General features: G+C 37.7%; 2 protein-coding genes across 5 annotated transcripts in view; one reads left to right on the top strand and one right to left on the bottom strand.

Moving 5' to 3' along the window:
* Positions 1-20,566, top strand: part of rtkna (rhotekin a) — a 75,973-nt gene extending 55,407 nt beyond the window's left edge. For all 3 annotated transcript variants that reach the window (XM_081365309.1, XM_081365308.1, XM_081365310.1), the window contains exons 2-12: positions 5,651-5,850; positions 6,893-6,954; positions 8,606-8,659; positions 9,377-9,494; positions 11,402-11,626; positions 12,019-12,113; positions 12,991-13,097; positions 13,184-13,312; positions 14,914-15,079; positions 17,027-17,131; positions 18,612-20,566. In XM_081365309.1, coding sequence (XP_081221435.1) covers positions 5,651-5,850; positions 6,893-6,954; positions 8,606-8,659; positions 9,377-9,494; positions 11,402-11,626; positions 12,019-12,113; positions 12,991-13,097; positions 13,184-13,312; positions 14,914-15,079; positions 17,027-17,131; positions 18,612-19,216 — 1,866 coding nt within the window. In that variant the 3' untranslated portion in view covers positions 19,217-20,566. The remainder of the gene's footprint in view (positions 1-5,650; positions 5,851-6,892; positions 6,955-8,605; positions 8,660-9,376; positions 9,495-11,401; positions 11,627-12,018; positions 12,114-12,990; positions 13,098-13,183; positions 13,313-14,913; positions 15,080-17,026; positions 17,132-18,611) is intronic.
* Positions 20,567-21,899: 1,333 nt separating this feature from the next.
* The window catches only part of LOC308690678 (uncharacterized protein), a 42,232-nt gene continuing 39,986 nt past the window's right edge, over positions 21,900-24,145 (bottom strand). For both annotated transcript variants that reach the window (XM_081365307.1, XM_081365306.1), the window contains exon 16: positions 21,900-24,094. In XM_081365307.1, coding sequence (XP_081221433.1) covers positions 23,958-24,094 — 137 coding nt within the window. In that variant the 3' untranslated portion in view covers positions 21,900-23,957. The remainder of the gene's footprint in view (positions 24,095-24,145) is intronic.

Raw genomic sequence — 24,145 nt, 5'->3', positions numbered from 1 at the left:
TACACATGCTCGTAAGACATAAAATGTGATGGCACTGCGCATGTGCGCAAGGTAGTTTTGAATCCGATTGAGAAAATAGTCAGATACAAGCATTTACATGTTTAATTTTTTTTTCCTGTGGATTGGATTGTTTACACCACCCCTTTCAATCCGATTGAAATATCAGTCAAGATGGATTATTTGGGGCATGTAAATGTAGCTACAATGTGATGCTAACCCCCTCCAAAAAAACACAAAAGAAGATATTTTGAAAAATGCCTAAAAAATTATTTTTATTTTTTGTTCATACAGTGGAAGTCGACGTGGTCTAATTTTGTTTTGGACGCCACTGACATTTGTTTTATGGACAACATTTTTTGAAATATTCTTCGAAATATCTTCTTTTGTAATCCACAGAAGAAAGTAAGTCATACAGGTGTGGAATGACTAAATATGAATTTTTGTATGAACTATTCTTTTAAGTGTATCAAATGCTAACATGGACTAAAATAACCTAGCATGACGTTAAAAAAGGGTTTAAAATAAACTTTAAATGAGTTTTTCAAGTGTGAAAATGTCTTTTTAAACATTTGGGCTGGAGCGAATCAAGCTGCAAACATGGACTGGCGTATTAATGTGCTTTAGATCAGCATCTCATTATCTGGCTCCATGTGGCTGGTTCCTCTGTTTACATTCTTTCATTTGACATTATAAAGCCATTAGTTCACATTCATTATTTAAGGTATTTTCAGGGGGAAAGACTTGTAGCCTATCCTCCAAAGACCGTAGTCATTTCCCATGACTCACGTCCCCTGCCTCTGAAAAAAATGTACTTCCGATATCCCTCCTGCGGTCGTATCGCCACATTATACATGTCTCGCGTCTGCTGGGGGTTTTGAGTGCTTTGAGAACAAGACCAGCTTCATTGTGTAATTATTAGCAATTACTAAGCCCAAGTAGTTTGCACTTCTCAGAGCAATAAACTGATCATTTTCCTGGCGGTCCTGTAGCTGTAGGGTTTTCGGGGGTCTCTGAAGCCTGGCAGATATTAACATGCAAGGCGTTTGTCACTGTAATTACAGACTCATTAGTTTTTTCACACTCTTTCTTGTGTCCTCTATCTTTCTGAAGATTCCATCTCCCTCAATTATTCCCATCTGGGTTCATTTTCAACACTCACGCTTCATTACCGGGAAACAGAGTGCTTGCTGTACTCTCCTCCCTCCTCTTCTCTTCGATCCTCCCTTTCTCCCTTGCTCTTTCACATCTTCTGCTGCCAGCCCGCCACCATCGCTCACACTTACTCTGATGACTGGCACACAAAAACACACTGCCGTGCTGCTCTGCCCTGGCACCTGTCACAGGGTAGGCGGCACTTGGCAACCCTGAAAATGTGTTTGAAGGGTCTTTGTGGCATGTGGTTGTATATTTACTAGACACTTATTCCTGCAGTGCTAACATAAGTGTTTATTTGAAGTACTTGCACTACCATTCAGAAGTTTGTGTGGGTACGATTTTTGTAATCTTTTTGAAAAAAGTCTTCAGTGTCATATAATCCTTCAGAAATCATTCTAAAATTATGATTTGCTGCTCAAGAAACATTTCTTATTAGCCTGGGAAAACCCAGACAACTTCCGGCAAATTTAGATTTCCTCTGCAAGTAGTCTGGCAAAGAGCTCATTCAAGCCCATTTCTAATCCATCGAAATCGCGGCACCAATCAGAAACGTTGAGGCGGGCTTTACACAATGACGATCGCTCTGATTGGTTTTAGGTCTATCCAATTGCGCCCAGAGGCATTTGAGGGTCGTCCGTTCAACTTTTAAATGCATTATTATATTCAAATTGCAAACACATGAGGACAGTCTCCATGAAAGACCCACTGGCAGATGAACGTGCTACTACATTTCTCTCCGAAACGGTAGGAAATTAAATTAGATTTAATAGAGGATTTTAACTGTGACAAGATGATTGACAGGACAGTTTACGTGACAGGATGCATGCGACAGATCCATCCGATAAAGATGACGAAGTAGTATGTCCCAAAGCTTGCCTACTTTTTTGCTACACATTCAAAAGTAAATACCTTTTCTTCACAAAAAGAGTACATACTTTTATGGCGTAGTGTAACTTAGGCGAATTGGGACGCAGCATATGGCTTTACACGATGACGATCGCTCTGATTGGTTTTAGGTCTATCCAATTGCGCCCAGAGGCATTTGAGCGACGTCCGTGGTGACGCCCCTTTGGAAATTAGTTATTAATGAAGCTTTGCCAGACCATAACTCAGTTACTACTGAGAATGGTCTGGTTTTACCCAGGCTAATTTCTTATTAGAATCAATGTTGAAAACTGTGAAACATTTTTTCAGGATTTTTCGATTAATTAAGAGTTAAGAAAACATTTTGAGAGAGATATATTTAGCAACATATCTTTTGAGCAATTGAATGCTTCCTTGCTTGTGTGTGATTGAACCATGGCATGAAAGTGAGCAAATAAAACAAGCAGTTACACATTTTTTTAGGCCTATTTATTTATTTGTTTTTACCTTTCTTCATACATTAACATTAATCAAATCTACCCTAATGAAAAATCCAGAATGGGAAGTTTGAGTGATTGAGAACAGTATGACAATGCTTGTCCACCAGCTAGACTTGCACTATACCAGCTCTAACCGGCATAAACATGGAATTCATGCTGGATTATGCTGGATTTTCCTGCAGGGTAGTCAAGTCACCTTTTATTTTTATGGAGATTTATACAGTTCAGATTGTTTCAAAGCAGCTTCACAATAATAAACAGGAAAGTAACAGAATTAATTATGCAAACTTCATCAAATTTAATGACAATAATATTGTTTTTCAGTCTGAGTCAGATCAATGTTGATTCAGTTCAATAGCGGTATTGATGTTGCAATTTTTTTTGCAGATGAAGACAGTAGTGTGTGCTCAATTCAGCTCCAGTTTTTTCCTCATCCGATAGTCAGTGCAGTTAAATCAGTAATATATAATATATAATAGTCTGTCAATACAAAATAAAAATCAACATAATAATGTTTTTCAAAATATTACAAAGATGACCATCATCACTTATAATGCTTTGGCACAAACTCAAAATCCATTATTAGGCAATCTGATATGGAGCACTTGTTTCCTGGTCTAATTCATAAATCAATTGAAAATTGACATACCCACTGTCAATAGCTATGTTTCCATCCAAACCTGCAAATTTAACTTGTGCGCAAAATTGGAATATCGCATAAAACATATTCGAATGAAGCAGCGTTTCCATCCAGTGAGCCGAAGAGGACAAAATCACTTCCTGATAAACTGATGCTAAATATCACTTAGAAAAAATGGAATTTGCTGCAGTAGGAGAAGCCACGCCACTATATAAAATAATTGTGTATATTATAAATGACTTGCCTCTCAGAGCGCGCAGACGAAACGCAATAGTTATCTTGCTTTCGGAGGCTGATGCTGCTGTTTGGGAACGCAGTCGTGTAAGACAGTTCTGGGAGGCAATTATACTGAACCACTTTGACGACAGACTTTGCTCAGGCATATCAGAATGACCAAAACAGCATTTCAGACGAGATCGGTCTGCTGTTTGCTACAGTAATACCGTCCCATCGCGAAGTCACGTGTCTTTTTTGATGCGCATCGGGGAATTGATTTGGTTAATGTATTTCCGTCATTCCATTTTTTTTATGCGAATGATGAAAATGCTCATAAAAATAGGTGGATGGAAACATAGCTAATGACAATGTTTTGCTTGACCTTAAATGATGTCGCTTACCATTTTTGTTACAAAATACCATAATTACTAGAGTATTTACTACTGTTAAACTACTGTCCTAACCAGTTGAGATTTGGCAAGTTTCCAGTAAAAGGCTGTTTTCACACTGAAAGCAAAACTGGTGTGACGCCACACTATCACATGCAAAGTTTTAATGGATTTCTTTTTCTTAAACGTATCCATCATATCAGTAGATCATCTCTCTTTTATTTCTCCAGGTCTGCTTTTTCTCCCCCTGACAGTGTTTTGAATGCTGTTGGTGGTCAGCTCTGTTCTACAGTTTATGTACTTGTCTCTGTGTACAAACGGGAGCTCTTGCTTTTTACGCTCATCTAGCCCATTTTTTGGCTGTTCTGTTAGATCCAATGCAGTAAACTGTACAGCAAATCTGGTTTTGACTTGAAAGGGGAACCAAAAGAAGGCGCTGTCTTAATTGAGGCCTGGTTAGACCTTAATGAGCTTCTGAAATCTGCACACAAAACGAGGGTCCTGTTGCCATGGCAACATAAGCCCCACTGTAAGGCAGAAGGGCGAAGCATAAGAAGGTCTGGATTATGTCACTTGAGAAAAATATAAAGATAGAAAAGTGACCAACAGAGCATTTTCATTGCTTATCTTGTTTTGTCAGAATAGACAAAATCTTTAGATTTACACAAACAAAATAAGCCTTGATGGATGAACGTAGAGTTAGTTTAATATGGTCTCACCAGTCATCGATCATTTAGGCAACCAAACACTGTAAAAAATACATCTGTCCCTCACAGCCTCATTTTCACCTGTCAAATTAAACTTGTCTTGTTTTCAAGGTATATGAACGATAAGGGTTAAAATGGACTTGTTTTATCTCTCTCATGCTTTGTTCTCACTTTCTCTGCCTCATTCATTTCACAATAGATTTAATGCTAAATCCCATTGCAGAGTTAATTTGAATGACAGTAGGTTATACTCCCCCACATGAAATCCTCAGTCACACCCATCTCTCCTTTCTTTCTCCTTTCCTCCCTAAGCACCTCCTTTTTTTCCATCTTCCTCCTTATTCTTTCTTTTATTCCTGCCCTGCATAATCCAGCCTCGGCTCACTCACATCTTCCCCAAAAGATGCACTGCTCAAGCTCACGTGCTAGATATGGCACCACATCCAGACAGTTTTCCACTCTCTATTCATGCGTAAATGATTCAGTGTCCTGGTGTCTGGTTGTTTGAGGCTAAACTGAAGTCAAGAGGCCAGAGCATCTCTTCCAGCTTGTTAACCCCCCATATTCAATTTCATACTTCACTGCATGGAGACACACAGCGAGCTGGAGCAGTCCATTATAGAGGTCATGTGACTGGAGTGTGTCCTCTGTGCTGTGCCTTTGGACATTTTGGCTTAAAATAGAGATCATTTATGGCCTAAGATTGTATATAAATATATACACACACATGATTGTAAGTATTTATCAGTAAAGTGAAGCAGGGAAAAAAGGCAATGACATGTTTGTTTATGTTGAGTTTTCCTTGCGTGTTTTTTCTTTTGAAGACTGTCTTGTTTGACTCCTCATAAATCATCTCAAGGCCCCAGAGACATGGCAGGCAACCTAAAAATGTTCATGTGGTTACTAGTTTTATTCAAATCAACATTGTGTAATCTTACTGAACAACCCTGAGGATATTAGGTTACACTGATGACAGTCATTTCTATTGTTCAGATCATGAAATTTCTTGACAAAGTACCAATTGCACGTTTACTTTTCGTAGTGTTTATGGTCAACATGTCTCAGTTTATTGTATGAGATTAACCGCTATCGTCCGTTTGGGTGAACCATTTTATACATCGTAATTTGTACAACTATAGGCAGCAGTAAACCTGACATGAGCCTCTGTTTTTTTTCCAGGACAGTGACATCCAGAAGAAGATCGACTATGAGATCCGTATGCGTGAGGGTGCGTGTAAGCTGCTGGCTGCATGTTCTCAGAGGGACCAAGCGCTGGAGGCCTCCAAGAGCCTCCTCACCTGCAACGCCCGCATCATGGCCTACATGTCAGAGCTGCAGCGCATGAAGGAGGCGCAGGTCATGCAGCGGATCGCACGCAGGTCAGAGCTCACTTATGATGAATGTACTTCGGTTTGGTACACTATGTAAGCAAGCAGAAGCTCCTCTGTTCTGTGTTTTTTTTTTTGGAGGTATGAGATTTAGCATGCTCCATGTTAACCTTTCTCGCTCATTGTGACTAACTATGCCACTTCTACATGCATTGTAGCGTAGTAGCTGGAGCAACTTTTCTCTATTTACAGATATGATGAGACCAATTTTTAATTTTGAACAAAAAACGTCACATTGTGCACCTTTAACTTTTTTAATTATACTGTTAGCACCAGTAAATATGAAGTTTTATCAAAATATGCATAACTGATAACTTTGACCATAAGTACTTCAACATACACAAATCACATGCTTATACGCTGTCTTGCTAAAAATAGCTGAATGTATTTTTGAATGTATTGACTCAAAGTATAAATGATCGGACAGCCACAAAGCACATGACTGCAGAAAATAGTGTTGAGGTCAGAAAGAGTTTAATGTGGTGAGTGTTGTCCATTTTACAGGGGTAATCTTGGCCTCTTTATTAGGATCGTCACTGTAAAGCTAGTGTCAAAGTGTTAAATGTCAATTTAAGGCAATTACTACAGTGTTGTCTTTTTAGTCACATGGTTGGCTCCAGACACACCACATAAACACAACAATTGAGCTATGTTTAGAAAATGTTTAAAAGCTGAAGTGTGTAATATTTTCAAAAATAGGTTTGTTTTTTTTTCGTATCCCAGTTTATGTAACTGTAATTAGAGCATTTGTAGGTTAAAGAACTCGTTGTGCTGACCAATACGCCTGTTGTCTTGAACTTATGTTTGGATGTCAGTACATTGCTTTATTTATTGGAGAATATCAACCAACATGACACCACAACATTGGCTCAATCAATAGTATGAACTGACCAATGGCAGACAGGGGAAGTGCTCAGGAAATGGTTAGTATTTTTACAACTCCATTTGGTGACACACACTTCAGCTTTAATTATAACTGGTTTGAAGCACTTTACACATTGTGGTTTGTGTCTTATTGAGTGTTTGTGTTCAGGTCTTCTGATGCAGGTCCAATGGATGACCGATCCCCATGTAAAGGCAAAGTAGCCATTTCAGGTATGTTCGCAGAAAAGAATTCAGGCCGCCGTGAATTAAATCACAAAATGAAAAAAAATATACACTACCGTTTAAAAGTTTGGGGTAGTGTAAGATTTTATTCAGCAAGGACACTTCAAAAGTGCCACAATAAATCAAAAGAGTTAAGACATTTATCATTTTACAAAAGATTTGTATTTCAAATAAATGTTTTTTTACTTTCTATTCATCATTGAATCCTGAAAATTCATCATTCATTCATCCATTCATTCATTCATTCATTCATTCATTCATACATTCATCTGAAGACTGGAGGAATGATGCTAAAATTTTGCTTTGCATCACTGGAATAAATTACATTTTAAAACTAAATTGTAATAATATTTCACAATAGGAATGTTTTAGTGTATTTTTAGTGCTTTGGTGAGCATAAGAGACTTACAACCCCAAACTGAATGGTAGTGTATATGTTACCAGCAAAGTGTGTAATCCGGCATTCTATAGAATGCCTAGGTAATGTATAGAATTAGGTAATGTATTTTTGCCAAAAACCATCAGGCATTCTATACATTGCCTAGGCATTCTATACAATACCGGGATTTCACACTTTGCCGGTAACATATATAACATTCTCTGTTTTTTTTTTGTTTTTTTTTGTGTATTGTGTGTAAATCATGCAAACAGTCTGTTTATACGGGTGTCTGAGCACTAAATCACACCCCTGCTGTTTTATATATCAGCGCCTGTGTCTCAGTCTGCTGTGGGTCTTCTTTTACGAGTCGTCCTCCCCTCCTCACTGTCTGGATCTTTTAGAGGGACCAACCCCCCTCTTAACACCCAGTGCTATTAACTCCCAGTTCAAACTCCTTGACTGCACCCATGGCAATGTGTGTTTGAGATCTACAGTGAGAGGCCTGTAGGGGTGATACTCAGTAAATGCTGTAATTATTACGTCATCATGAAGAGGGTTATAGAGGACCTTATGCCCTCACTTCACAGTCACATGCACGCTAATGTAAACCACTCTCATATGTAGTCACTGACAGAATCTGCTGATTTTGAAGAAAAATTGTGTGCAATGGTTTTATTGGTAGCTAAATGCATTATCAAATTAGATGAAATATTTTATAAATAAACAGAATTTTATCAATGAGGAGCATTCCTGTTCAGCAGAAATCTGCTTCACTTTCTGCAACTGCAGAATCTGTGTGGGATTCCTGTTCATGTGCCATTATTCCATCACACAAATGCACCCAGACTGTTATTTAGTTCATCGCACGCACATACAATCTATAATTCCTACATGCAGCCTCTCTTTTGTTTTCTGCTGTCCATCATCTGCAGTCAGTATCCTATTATTTGTTCCCTAACAGCCTTTTCCTATTAATTGAATGAAGTTCTGCTGTTATCAACAAGCTTGATTACACAGATCTTGATAGAGAGGCACATCCAGCTGGGCTTGAGCGATGAATGTGGTCTTGATGTGGTGGGTGGGCCAGTATGATAAAGGCAGCATGGCATAAAATACCAGATGTGTGTTTTGAATGTATTTTTCTGTTGATTGACATGAAGTGACAGCCAGCAATGGTTGCTCGCAGCTGTGAGTGACACTGTGTGTGTGTGTTATAACCTTGTGTGTTTCTCTCTGACCTCTGACTCCTCTGTTTTGCAGATCTCCGGATACCTCTTATGTGGAAAGACACAGAGTATTTTAAGAATAAAGGAGGTAACATCTGTTTTTCCTCTTCTCTTTGATATGCATAACACTTAACACATAACACATAAGTAACACTGCATGTTGTTTAATAACCCATTGAATATCACACACACTAACAATAGGGAATACTGCTGTGGTACATTGTGCATTCAGTATATGCATTACCACGATAACGAAAAACACATTTATTTATGAAGCGTTCAGGCCCAGAAAAGCCCTCTGGGTAAACAGAATATTATTACTGGCGTATAAAACATTTTCCAGACAACAGTGACTAATGTAGTTTTGCCTAAGGTGCTTAGAGCAGCTGACAGAGGTGACATTATGTTGATAAACGTGACACAGGAACCCACATGCATGTGTTATTCTCTCATGGGAAAGCTTTTATATGTGCTTTATCCTGTTAATAGGATCATATATTTTAAAAGCCATCAACATGATAAAGGCAAGAACGTTCAGGACTGGTTGTGCCACAATTATTCATGTTCTATAATTTGTACAGGGAAAAAAATATTACACAGATACTAATTTTGCCCTAAGCAGGAAAAAGCAGGACAGCACACACACACAGGTGCAGGAGTAAGTGTTTCCTGAATGAACAAGGTTGCTTTGGGGGATTTTACAGGCACTGGGCCAAACCTGCAGCTACATTGGGGAAGACATTACGACAGGTGGGACTTCTAAGTAGAAATCATGTAAAGCAAATGTCTTTGTTTCTTTCTTCAGAGCTGCATCGGTGTGCTGTGTTCTGTCTGCTGCAGTTGGGTGGTGAGATCTTTGACACAGACATGGTGATGGTGGACCGGACGCTGACAGACATTTGCTTTGACAACACAATTGTCTTGTGAGTGTGCATGTTTTGTTGCTTTAACTGTTTAACTGGCCATTTATTTAACCCATAAGGTGTTTAATCTTTGTGCAACCTTCAAAAGTCTGTATAAACTGTACACGTGGATAAATAAAACATTTTGTTACGCTTTATATTAGGTGTCTTTAACTACTATGCACTTACATAAAAAAACGTACATACAAAGTACTTATTGTGTTCTTGTTGTATTGCAAAACACATTTGCTACTATTGAGGTGGGATATAAGGTTAGGGACAGGTTCACTGGTACGGGTAGGTTTAAGTGTGGGTTAAAGGGTTAGTTCACCAAAAATTCTGTCATCATTTACTCACCCTTATATCTTTTCAAATCCGTAGGACTTTTGTTCATCTTCGGGAACACAAATGAAGATATTTTATTGAAATCTGAGAGCTTTCTGTCCCTCCATTAACAGTCTACGCAATTACCACTTTGATGGTTTCATAAGGAGATCGTAAAACTAATCCTTATGATTTGAGCATTTAAGTCCAAATTTACTGAAGAGACACGATCACTTTGTGATGAACAGATTGAATTTAGGCTTTTATTCACATATAAACATTCATCAACTCACACATCAGCTGCGGTAAGCGGAAGCTCAAGCATGTTCACTTGACTTGCGAGAACCAATGAGGTTCAGTCTAGTGTTACACAGCACTTTTGAGCTTCCGCAAGAACCAGTGAGGTTCGTTCTCATGTGTTACACAGCACTTTAAGCTTCAGCAAGAGGTTTCTTACAAGTCTTTTATGTGCTCTGATCAATATTTATGTGTGAATTAAAAGGCTAAATTCTCAGGCTCTCTTCTAAGCTCTCAGGTTTCATTTAAAATATCTTCATTTGTTTTTCAAAGATGAAAAAGTCTTATGAGTTTTGGAATGACGTGAGAGTGAGTAATTGATGATCATTTCTTCATTTTTTGGTTAAGGTGAAAGGGAAGGCATAACAGTGTGATTAAAGATGTAAGTACAGAAACTAATTATAGCTATAATTACATGCAGTTATTTTAAAATATAAGTACAATGTAAAAACGCATAAGTGCACTTTATCAAATGATTCAAATGTATATTTAATTGTATTTAAATGTTAGTACATAGTAATTAAAGACCAAGCATTTTTATAATGAAAAAAAAAGATCCATTATCATTTTGAGCATATGTTCCTGTTGGTTAATGTTTGCTCAGATACAGTAAAGGCACAGATCTTTAGTAAAAAGCACAGATTTAAACTGCATAGAATGTGTTAAACTTTACTAGATAATTTCATTCAGAAGTTGTAAGTACTGCTACTGTACAAAAGTTTGGGGTCGGTAAGATTTTAAAAATCTCGAAAGAAGTCTGTTATGCTCACCAAGGCTGCATTTATTTGTTCCAAAATACAGTAAAATTGTGAAGTATTATTAGTAAATAATTTTTTTATATATATTTTGAAATGCCATTTATTGCTGTGATGGTAAAGCTGCATTTTCAGCATCATTACTTCAGTCTTCAGTGTCATGATGATCCTTCAGAAATCATTCTAATATGGTGATTGGAAAAATTGATCAAAAACATTTCTTATTATTTAATGTTGAAAACAGTTGTGCTGCTTATGTTTTTTTGGATATAATATTCCTCCAGGCTTAGAAGGTTATAAAAGAACAGCATTTAATGGGAATGTATTGTAACATTATAAATGTCTTTACTGTCACTTTTGATCAATTTAATGCGTCCTTGCTAAATAAAAGTATTCATTTCTTTACAAATAAAAAAACTTACTGATCCCAAACTTTTTTAACGGTAGTGTATACTACTGTATATGTAAATGTAAATTTGCACCCTATTGATATCAAATGTGTGTAATAATATGACGTACATGTGCTTTATTAATGCTGTTTCCTGTGTGCAGTAATGAGGCCAGGCCTGGGTTCGAGCTGCGTGTGGAGCTGTATAGCTGTTGTTCAGAGGAGGACTACTCAGCAGGCAGCACACCGAGGAAATTGGCCAGCAAGCTGAGCTCATCTCTAGGCAGGTCAACGGGAAAGAAAATGAAGGCAGGCTTGGAGCCTGGAGCCTGCAGTCCCACCAGCAATGGAGGAGGAGCGACAATCCTGCTGCCTGTGCCCTCTGTACCGTAAGTGTGTAGAAACACACACACACACACACACACACACAATGCTGCTGCCTGAACCAAAACACAAAAAGGATTGCTGTGAAATGTAGGCCAGTGATAGACTTAATGATAAGACAATACTGTTCAATATTTTGGGGTCGGGTAGATTTTTTAAATGCTTTTGAATGTCTCTTATGCTCTCCAAGGCTGCATTTATCTGATCAAAAATACAGTAAAAACAGTAATACTGTGAAATATTATTTAAAAAAATTAAATAACATTGATATTTTACTATCTTATTTATTCACAATTAATTACTTCATCAGCCTATCATGTAATTAATTTAATTAAGTTTGTATTTGATAGTCCTAGTTTAAATATGTTTGCATATTCCCTATTTTATGTGTTTACAGGGGGCCCAAATATCATCTTTTGGCTCACACGACCCTCAATCTCTCTCACGTCCAGGACAGCTTCCGCACACATGACCTCACCATCACAGGAAACGGTGAGCTGCCAACTCTTTCTACCACTGCCTTTTTAAAACTAGGAGCATCTTTATTTTGAGAAGAAAAAGTCAAAATACTGTATATATCAGGCACAAATGACAGTATTTTATCTTTCTTTTTTACTTTAGATATTAGTCAAACTCGGTCCTGGAGGGCCACTGTCCTGCACAGTTTAGCTCCAACCCTGATCAAACACACCTGAGCAAGCTAATCATTGTCTTCAGGATCACTAGAAACTCACAGCTAGGTGTGTTTGATCAGGGTTAGAGCTAAACTGTGCAGGACAGTGGCCCTCCAGGACCGAGTTTGAGAAACCCTGTATTTGAATGATATGTAATTTAATGACAGAATTTGATATTTTACATAATGTTGACTCTATAAGAGTGACAAAATAATATGCTTTGTCTGATAAAGAGATTGTAATGTCTAAGTTCGGTCATCAAGTGCTTCTGGGATTTTATTTACAGCACATTTGTTTATGACATGATCATTTTCTTCACATTGCAGGTAATCAATTACAGACTGCAAAGCACATTTGTGTGCGTGTTGTCGACATCTGTCAGATTTATTGTGTTATAGGGTCACGCTCATAAACTTCTCTAGATGGCCAGTCGTGGTGTATGAAGGGCCAATAAGAGCCGTCTTTATGTCTGAGGAGTTACTGCAGACAGTCTTACAGCCCGAGTGTGGGCTGCTCGCTCTCGCAGATGATAGTTTAGTTTGCTGTAAAATACGTGCTAAAACTCTAGGGTGCAAACCATGATGTCATTTGTTTACTGGTTTTTAAAATAGTTTCTAACTTTGTAATATCACACATTCTTTTATCATTCTCTCAGTAGGAGTGTCATTACTGTCTGATTTTGTCTCTCTCTGTAGAGGAGTGTTCGTACTGGCTGCCTCTGTATGGGAGTGTGTGTTGTCGTCTGGCCGCTCAACCTCACTGTATGACACAGCAGATGATGAGTGGCTGTCTAAGGGTAAAGGTGTGTTGGAAAAACACACTCAGAATATCATTTTTCCCCATTTTACAGTTGTCTTTGGCTAATGTTCTCCTTCCTTTCTCTTTAAGCTTGGAGGTGAGCCACAAGGCTGGACAAATGTCTATGGTGTTTTAAAAGGAACAAATCTCTTCTGCTATCATCAAAAAGAGGACATGGAGGCCAGTGTGGAGCCCGTCTTGACTATTGGTATAAACAAAGTAAGCCACATTCAGTCACTCTGGAAATTGTATGCATGATATCAGGGTCATTGTTCTGCTTTTGGAAATAGCATGAGATGATTCTCCACTGTGTTTTTCATAAAATAATTCTTTCAAATGGATTCTGTTTTTACAAAGATGTTTCTCTTCCAAGATGTTTCATTGTGTCAGTAGTCATGAAAAGACTTTTTGTTTGGCGTGCACTGGGAGTGTATCTTTCAGTGCCCCTAGAGAGCTGTGTATCATGAGCACAAAGAGCCTGTTTTAACATCTGAGAGCTGCACTGTGTGGCTGCACATTCCTCAGCTCTCAGGTGACTGCTGCGCACGGCAGGCGCTTTACTTGTGCTCTGCTGCCACCTACTGGTTTTAATTCAAATTATTACTAAATACTGCAAAACATGAGCTTTTTTTACAGTTCAGGTATTACTGCATATCATCTGACTTAATCATAACTGCATAGTTTGTAATGTTTTAAAAGTAAAGTTTGAAAGTGAAAAACTAATATCTTACATCCTTTCGATGTCTTTGAATATCGTATATCCTTTAAAGCAGTGCTTCTCAATTATTTTCTGTTACGCCCCCCCTAGGAAGAAGTAAACATTTCGCGCCCCCCAATTCTCCGCCGCGACTGCAAATAGTATCACTTGTCTATAAAATTGTTATAAGTACACATCTGCATAACATTGTATCCTTATTAACATTAAAGAAAACAAAAAAGAAAGAAATATAGATCAATTTAAAACAAAGAATAGCTTTATTAACATTGTTTTTAGTCTGTAACAGAGAAGACTTAAAGTGCATCAATTTGCCTGAAATTAAAATATATAATCAATAAATAATTAAAAAAATTCAAATTGATCAGCAACATTAACTCAGGAGCACAATATATAAAACAATTTGACCTATAAAACAAAAATGAATGAAACAATTTGTGAAAATAAAATTAAATATAATCAATAAATAATAATACATTCAAATTGATCAGCAACATTAACTCAGGAACACAATAATAAACAATTTGACCTATAAAACAAAAATAAGTCTTTAAGTGACGCCTTAATTTTATTTATTTGCCAATATTTTTAGACACAGCAAACATACTGGTCGTTCTTCGTCTCCCACCGTAGTCACGGTGAAGCCAAGCACAACATACGCTTCGTCATATTTCCTCGTCTTAGCTTTCGGGAGACTTACTTTTGTCTCGTTATCTCCGTCTCTCTCCGCCTTTCTTTTCATCCCTGTTAAATATTTGTCCATGTTGTTTGTTATCTGCACTTCATATCTCCTGCTCTGTGCTCTTGTTCGGTGCAAAAAAAAAAAACACTTCCTGAAAAAGCATGTTCTTCGGGGTCTCGCGCGCCCCCCCTGGCATCGCTCCGAGCCCCCCCTGGGGGTCGCGCCCCACTATTTGAGAAGCACTGCTTTAAAGGAATGTAATGTAAGCTGTAATATATAGTCAACCAGTCATTATTGCAAAATATGCACTTAATTTTAATTCTTGTTCAATTTGCTGACCCTAAACTTCTGAACGATAGTTTATTTTTTTATATATATATAATTTATAGTTTGTAACGTGTTGTTTTCATGTGTCTACATCAGGAGACAAGAATAAGAGCTGCAGAGAAGGACCCTCACAGCAAGGCACAGAATATCCGTATCACTAACCAGTATGGAGGAGAGGAGGTGACACACACACTAGCAGCGGACAGCAGAGAGGACACACAGCACTGGATGGAAGCATTCTGGCAACAGTTCTATGATATGAGTGAGTAAATGAACTGTCAACTTACTAAAATAAACCATAACTTGCACTAAATGACCAGTTTATTCTAAAACCATAAGCCACAAGAAATTAACATTACGGTGCAAAAATTCATTAAAGTTGCAGTAAGCGAATTCTAAAAGAAACGCTGTTGAGAGTGAGTGAGCGAGTGAGAGAGAGAGAGAGTGAGATTTGAAGAAAGAGAGATGACTGAGAGACATTACAAAAGAGAAAATATCAGAAGAAAATCATTGAAAAAAGGGTTATGATCAGGCTAAAGCTTTAAGACCTGCAATAATATTAGAAAAGCTTTCCAGAGCTGGAGAGAACTACACAGGAAGGCCTGAAAACGAGGTTGCGTTGTTTCTGCTCCATACATGAGTAATATTGGTTTTGCTATGTCTCCCAGAACCAAGATATGCTGTTGTAATGTAAGTTTTGAGTCATTGTCTGGGGCCGGTTTCACAAAGATAGACTTTGACTATGGCTTAGATATAGTAGATAGTCAGACTTCAGATAGACATCTAAATCAGACCGTTGCACAAAGCACTTAAGACTCTGACTATCTTAAGTAGGACTACACTGCAATGCATTCTGGGTAAAATAAGACACTTTTCAAAACAAAAAAATGGCGGGTCGAGTAAGCGCATTCAACCGCTCAGTGCAGTTTACCCCAGTGGGAAATATGTGTTTGTTGGAGGAGTATAAATGACGGAGTATGTTTTTATGTTTCTACTGTTTGATCGCGCCCGTGCCTCTCTCTCTCTGACATACACACACACATTCCAGCATTGCAATCTTGACATCGCAGCCTGTTATTATGCAGCGTTCACACCAAACGCGAATAGAGCGTCAAATTCGCGTCTATCGTGTCTAGTTCGACGCTTGAACATTTTGAATCCATTCGCGCGTCCAAGGTGAATAGGACGCACGTACAAAGCGAGCGTTTGAGGCGAAATAGACGGTTGAACAGTCACGGTGTATTGCATTTCACGCATCGCCCGTGATGCTTGCGTATGAAAGGGAGCGCGTCGATCGTTGCTCACGTTGACTATGTAACGGCCCTAACAGTAACAAGGACATTTTACTTGGGAATGTAACGTTAGTAACAAGAAGAAATGTTAAATTATGAGCCATTTTCCCTTTTCTTTTGGCAGTTTGTAATGTAACTGATTGTTACTGCTGGTTGCCAAGGTAACATAGAGTCTTAGATCTAAGTTAGCCTGGGGGTAAGGTGTCTAATTTTTTTGGTCTAAATTAAGTCAGTCTTTATTTTTGTGAAACAGTCTAACTTGCATTAGACTGTCTATGAGCAAATTTTAGACTTGTCTAACACTATAGACCGGTCTAAAATAGCTTTGTGAAACCGGCCCCTGGAGCTGTTGTGCTGCTGGCGACTAACAACCAACTCTTGCTTGTATATACTTTACTTGTGTACTGTATGTTAATCTTTTGTTCTTCCTTGTCGTTTGTTCGTCATCTTTGCTTTATTTTTCGCAAAGCATTATTTTGCTTCTCTTAAGCTATGATAATTTGCATTGCGTGTTTGTGCATTTTAGAGATGGAGCAATGAAGAGAGGGGCGTGTTTGGGTTGATTTCAGATATCCACAGTGTTTCTCAGAAATTGCTTACTGCACCTTTAACTGTGGTAAATTCATGTTTATGTCAGCCTTTGAGTAGCGTTTTGCTGTTATGAAACTGCGAGGGCAGCAATATTCTAAAAGACACAATGCTCAGTCATATACGTTTAAAAAAATAGTTAACAGCATTAAATTATTTGTAATATATAATGTAATAGTATAATAGTAATACATTTATGGATAATAATTTAATAATTGTAATTGCAATAAATAATTCTTCTGCAAAGTAATATGGTTTATTAGCCTGATTGCTGAAGGCTCAAAGCGCTTGCCAAAAAAGTGTGACTAAGCCACTTGCTCCCTCTACAGGCCAGTGGAGGCAGTGCTGTGACGACCTGATGAAGATCGAGCTGCCTTCACCACGCAAGCCTGCCATAGTCACGCCGAAGCAGGGCTCCCTGTACCATGAGATGGGTGAGTGCGTTCGGATACGTTTACAGAGGGATTTTAAGCCCTATTTTGTCACAAAATAAAGACCACCAGCACTTCCGAGCCATAACACTAGTCAGATGATGACAGAAATAATGCGCAAGCAGGATTTCCTGTCATGAATAACACAGATATGTGTCTAACGATGATGTGTGGATTGAACTGCATGTCCTAGTCCTCTGTCAGATCTGAGTCTTTCTGGTAATCAGTTTCTCCTTTTAACTGCTAAATGAGAAATCTGCTGTTTCTGACAAACTGACAGTCTTTTCTCTCTCTCTTTCTCTGTCTTATTTTCTCTGTGGTTTTTATGTCTATCTCTTTGCTGATGTTTTCCTTTTTTTTTCTTTTGTTCCTCACTATTGATTTTTCATACACTGGTTTCATGCCTTAAATTTGTAATCCAAACATCCATCCCATACATTTACCCAACCACCGTACCATTATTTGGTTACTATATAAACCCTCATTCCCCGTGCCCTCCCCACAACCCTGGTGCATTTTGCTGCCCTCCACCTCCCCCTCCTCAGTGACCCCTGCATCCGGTGAGGGGCTTTTGCTGCAGGATAACGCTGTCTCTGCTGAGATCCGAGCTCTGCTCTCCTCCTATTACAATGACAGGTGAAGTAACTGTGATGATGAGTTACCTGACCTCACCTTCTACCCACATAAGATGCCACTGTCCCACACCAACCCGTGACCAACAACTTTCAAATTCTTGAAACTAGATTTCAAATACGGTTCTAACCTTTTATACATTCAATGAATAATAGATAAATTACTTTCATTTTTTTATTTTAATTTGACTTATTTTATTTCAAAAATATATTTTATTCTAAAAAGTAAAAAATATTATAATAACAAATGGATCCTCACACCATCGGTGCTCGGGCCCTAAAAATATAAAATGTTAAAATAAAATGAGTAAAAATGAAACACATAGCATCAGTGTAGATTGCTGTTTCTTTTAAGAAAATTGTTTATATTATTTTAATTTAATTCATTTTATTTCAATAATTAATTTTATTCTAAAAAGTGAAAAATATAATATAAATATTTTACTTTTAAGGTATTTAAGATTTGACTTTTTACCAGTTTATTTTAATGTTTTTGATTTTATTTTATTGTATTTTCACTTTTTGTGCACAATATATAACAAAATAACTTAGTTTTATATTATATTGCTTTAATTTGTACTCATTTTGTTTTATAATTAATTTATTTTATTTTTATATGATATGATATTTTATTTTAAGGTCAGATTACATTCCAACATGTAATTGACAATATTTTGGTGTGAGAAGAAGCTCAGTGGTCAAAAGTTACAAAAACCGTCCACTTACTAAGAGCAAAATGTTGGATGTTGAGGATGTAAATTAAGCATGCGACTGTAAATAGACTGATAGTGTCGTTCCAGGAGTCTTAGAAACAGGTTTTCATTGTGGCTCCTGTTTCTCTTCCGTCACAGTTATTGACGCCTCTGACGACATTGGAACGGTCACTGACATCCTGGCGCGTCGTATTAAAGAGTTTGAGCTGAGGACCCAGCTGGAATCGCCACCTCACTGGATGTCCCTGTTTGCAGAAGATCCCCCGAGAACGCCCCTAAACCGTAAGCACCTGCCGCCCCACTCGCCCAGCCCTCGCCTGCACAGCCGCCAGCCCCGCAGCCCACGCTGCCACCGCACACCTGGCCTTCTCTCCTCCAACGCCAGTCTGACCTCAGACGGCGACAGTCCCGCCAGCGCCAGCCCCTGCTTCCGCCAGGCATGGTCCCCCGACACCTCTTCCTCCTCCGGTCACTTCCGCCCGCGTACCCTCTCCCTGGACGCCAAGCTCTCCACTCTGCGCTTCCGGTGCGCCTGCCAGCCGTCCACCGCCGGCTCTGTGTCTCCTCGCCCCGCTCAGACTGCTCTGTCCTGCTCCAGTTCCACTTCCAGCAGCAGCTCCAGTGAGGGCAGCAACAGTCAGGAGTCAGACCTGGGCTTCTCTAGACCGTCCAGCGCTCGCCGCAGCCTGAGGAACCTGAGAGCCAAGCTAGACCCCAGGAACTGGCTGCAGAGTCAGGTGTAGCTGTCACACTTCCTCTGGTTACTATCAGAGCCGTCGTAACTTCCTGTGTCCCCCTGGGAAAAATCTGGAATACCTGAGGTCATGTTTGCTCAACATCTGTCATTGCACCCTTTTTACATAATAACTGGGAGAGGCGACATGCAAAATTAACTTTTTCTTCTGCCTTTTAAAGGAGCTTCTACAATGGGAACTGAATATATAATACACCATGATATATATATAGCATTACACATTGTCTCTGCATGAAATGGCCATTATTTCAGACCTTTGGGGAATGAGAGAGATTCCTGATACAGTGGTTTTAGACTGGACTGAAGCAGTTGCCTTGGTGTTGTAAGATCGGAAAGTTTTACTTTTTGACCAGCCATCGTTTTAGATTTATGTTTTAGAAAGTGCTGTTAGGCTCAACACTGTCTCAAGTATTCATCATCGCAAATATTAAAGGCTGGCCATACACTACCATTCAAAAGTTTGGGGTCATGAGATATTCTTCGATTGTTTGTTTTTTTGAAAGAAGTCTCTTATCTTCTTATCGCGGGCATCACCATCCTGTGATGGCTAAGCTGAATTTTCAGCATCATTACTCCAGTCTTCAGTGTCACACAATCCTTCAGAAATCACTCTAAAAGGATGATTTGCTGCTAAATATTTTTGTGGAACAGCATTTATTTGAAATTTTTGTAACACATTATAAATGTCTTTTCGACCCCAAACATTTAAATTGTTGTGTATTTTCAGGATCAATGAGTTTCATGGAAACACAGTATTAATAAACCTAACGTGCGAAAGTTATCTTAAAGGGATAGCCTGAAAAGACAATTATGTCATCATTAACACCCTCACGTCATTCCAAACCTGTATTACCTTGTTTACCCTGTGGAACATATTTTGAGAAATGTCTCATTGGTTTCTTCCAAATAATGGAAGTCAATGGTAACCAAAACCGTTTGGTCACTAACATTCTTCAAAATATGTAATTTTGTGTTCTACATTAGAAAGTCATACAGGTAAATGATATAAATACATGTGAGTAAATGACAGAATTGTAATTTTTGGGTGAACTATCCTTTTACCACTAATGAATTTCACTTTATTAACAAGTGAAACTGCATCTTAAGATCACCAACCTGCAAGTTACCAATAATTGACTTTCTTTCAAGGTGCACTCCAGTCATTTTTGTTGATGTTGTGCTAAATGGTCGCAGAAATGCTAACAGTTAGCTATGAGTAATTTCTTCTTTGGTAAAAGTTTCTAATAACAGGAGGGTTACTGAGTTAAAGTGAGCACAGTAATATTGCTGGTCATGTGATCTTAACATGGCCGCCCCCGTAAAGTGACCCGCTCCATATAAAATAAAATGAATATGATTGAAGTGAGTGTATGTGATTTGATGCATGTTTCACCTGAGGAAAAAATGACAGTGCATCTTTAACAAATAATACGTGTATAAATATCTGCTACTCTGTAAAAGTTCATAAACTTTTCTTTGCATGGTCTCCATATATATATATATATATATATATATATATATATATATATATGCAAGGTCCAGACGTCTGTATTCAGGTTTCTAATGATGGGATATATAATGTGACTCCGTTTACTACCTGTGACTGTGATGACCTCAGGATTACTGTACATACCTTATCACACTCTGCAAATGTGAACCCCTACAAGTCAGAAAAAGCTTTTTAAAAATCAGAATGCACATTAACCGGTATTCAGCACAAGCTATGAAATATGGCTGACAGTTGGAACGTTTTGGGTGCTTTGTTTTGAGCCATTGCAGAAACGGCCTGTCTGATTGAGAAGGGTTGCAAAGGCACTACTATGCAAAGCTACAACAGTTCAAAGATAATTGTGTATTGTAGATTTCGTTTACATAAGCGGTACATGCATTATTTTAAGATTTCCTTTTTCCTTGTTGGCTTGCAGGTCAGTTCTGTCCAGCACTTAATGTGCTTCTAACTGCTGAATTTGAGTGTTTCAGTGTCATAGCGCATCTTCCAGATCAGATAAACTGTGTGTTTGCTTGAAGACTATTATATTAGCAATATTTACAATAATGCAAGTCTAGTTGGATAACTGTTATTGTGATTTCAGTAAAGCCTCAGGAGTGAAGTTACAGTCTATCTTGCCATAAAAAATGTAAAAAATACAGGTTAATAACATGCAGAAAGCATCTACTAAGCATCAAATATTAAGCATCCAAACCTGTATTTGGATTTGAGATGAGTAGATCTGATAATCTGATAGAGACATGTTTTCTTTATAATGATTACGTGTAGTGTTTTACAAATTTCATAAAGTTGGAAGTGTAGAAATGGCAGACTCACTTTTCCTCTTAAATTGAGAAGTATTAGAGAAAATATTTGTCCTAGTAACTATGATGCTACAAAATTAACAGTTCTCAATCAGTCAAAGGGCCACTGGCATGTATTTAAAAACTGTAAATTCATTCAAACAATAATTTTTATTGTAAAGTTTTGTAATTTTCATTTTGTGTTTTTATTAAAGTTGTGTTTTACCATATTAATTTTTGTTATAAATAAAATTATATTGACATTCTATCAGGCGAGTAAAGCTCTAACTATCCTTGTAGAGAACATCGAATGTTAACTTGGAGGTAAGTGTCATTTCAGCAGGTTGTCTGCATGTCTCTGGACAAATCACTAATAGATTCATGTTCAAAAACAATTTATTGTAAAAAAAAAAAAGAAGAAAAAAAAGAATGACCTAAATTAAAGGACACCAGCCATTTTGTGTGTGTGTGTGTATGTGTAATTCTCTATAATTCATGCAGTGGTGATTTTACTAGACTAAATGTTCAAGAGAGTAAACTCATTATGACCCAGTAAAATGAATCCCTTTAATTTGATCTCATGCATTACATGTTGAATATGGTTGCTTGCTGATTATGATACTCCGTGTACTGGCTGTGAAATAACTCAAAAAACATTAAAGCATTATTGCAGAATGTGAATAAAACATAAACGTAATCATTTATTACAATAAGAAATTACTAACAGAGAGCATAGAGTAAATGAAATGTGTGTCAGGTGCGATGTATGATCTTCCACATTAATACAGAAGAACTGTTAGTTGAAAATGTACCTATTACTGAAATCTGGTAACACAAATTAAATGGATTAGACAGCCTCTCTGGGAGGAAATATATCTATGTTCATGGTCAGAGATAAATAAATTACATAGAAAAACAATGTGTATTTGATAGTATTTACACAACAGTGAACTTTGTCTTATTGTACACTACCGTTCAAAGGTTTGGGGTAATTTTTTTTTTTTTTTAAGGATATTAATACTTTTATTTAGCAAGGATGCATTAAATTGATTCAAAGTGACAGTAAAGACATTTATAATGTTATAAACCAGTTCAATTTAAAATAAATTCTGTTCTTTTTAACTTTGTTCATTAAAGAATAGAAGGGGGAGGGTGGGGAATATCATGGTTTCCACAAAAATATTAAGCAGCACAACTGTTTTTAAAATTGTTTAGTATTACTACAATAAGAAACGTTTCTTGAGCAGCAAATCAGCAAATCAGAATGATTTTTGAAGGATCATGTGATGCTGAAAACTCATATATGCTGAAAATATATTTCATTAGAAAATTTATTTTAAATTGTAATATTTCACAATATTACAGTTTTTACTACCTTTTTGATCAAATGAATGCAGCCTTGGTGAACATAAGTAACTTCTTAAAAAAACATTTGAAAAAATCTTACTGACCCCAAAGTTTTCAACAGTAGTGTGTATGGAGAAATTTCATTTTGACAGATGGTTCAAAGCATTTAAAAACATGCAATGGCTGCCATCTTCTGTTATATCGGTATCTGCTTATAAGATAACACTTAAAATTAGATTTTTTTTAACCATTTCATTTACATTGGCTTTCATAATAGCGAGGGGTTTCTCAAATATTACACTAAAACAATTTGAGGAGAAGTACCTTTCTCTAAAGGCACAATGTTGGAAGAGCAGGGTTTTGACCCACCAGTTGTGGTTCATTCCCTCTTTTAGGCTAGTTTGTATCATTGGATACCACTTTCTCAGGTGTCCGCTATGATCAAATCATTTGGTCTCGGAAATGACAACTTTTGTATTGTCTGCACACCTTTGCAGGTATGACACCATTCAGAAAGCTGTAAGCACATCTCTGCTTTAAAAAAAAAACATTGCATGTTACAACTATATAACCTACATTATCAAAATGTCTCATACTGGTATTATGAAAAAAAAAAAAAAGTTTCTATACTCAGGGCCAAATGTTATGTGAATCCACATAAAGCTGGATTTATGTGTAAAAGAGAAACTGAAATCTGTTCTCCAGTTGACACCGCCACCACCTTTGGTATCATTTAGTAATGATAAACGTAACAACTGTATGTAAAATAATAAATGATGAAACGATAAAATGATGATGTAAATTTCGACTGTAAACGAAATTGTACTGAATCAGTCTCTCAACTCACATCATGTGAGAATCCTCCTCAGCCTTGCAGTTGATGATCATTAAAACCTCAATTGTCGACTTTGGCTGTTTGTTTTGGAACGCAAGGAATCGTTGGCCGAGTTGTGCCTGTGAACGCTTCCCTTCCAAACCCTTTTCCTGTGACTCTTAAATCTCAGAGTACATGGTACATCCTCATAGACTGGGTTTTGCGGTTCTTAGTCCCTGAGAAATGGTAAAAAGAAAAGAGGGAAGAGGAACCGTCTTTAGATGGTCTCTACAAAGTTGGCAGGAAAGAGACCCTGGCGTCCATCTTTGCTGAAGCCCCTCCACCACGCTTTGTCGATTGTTTCCACGTCACTGATGATGTCACCAGGTTCAAAAGAGAGCTCATTTTCATCCTCTGTGGAGAACAGGGAAGTTTCAAAGGACATCTCAAATGGCAAATTACACA

Source organism: Scardinius erythrophthalmus (assembly GCF_964197995.2).
Source record: "Scardinius erythrophthalmus genome assembly, chromosome: 5".
NCBI classification, from domain to species: Eukaryota; Metazoa; Chordata; class Actinopteri; order Cypriniformes; family Leuciscidae; genus Scardinius; species Scardinius erythrophthalmus.
Note: the sequence above shows the minus strand (reverse complement) of the source record. Positions and strands in the feature narration are given on the sequence as shown.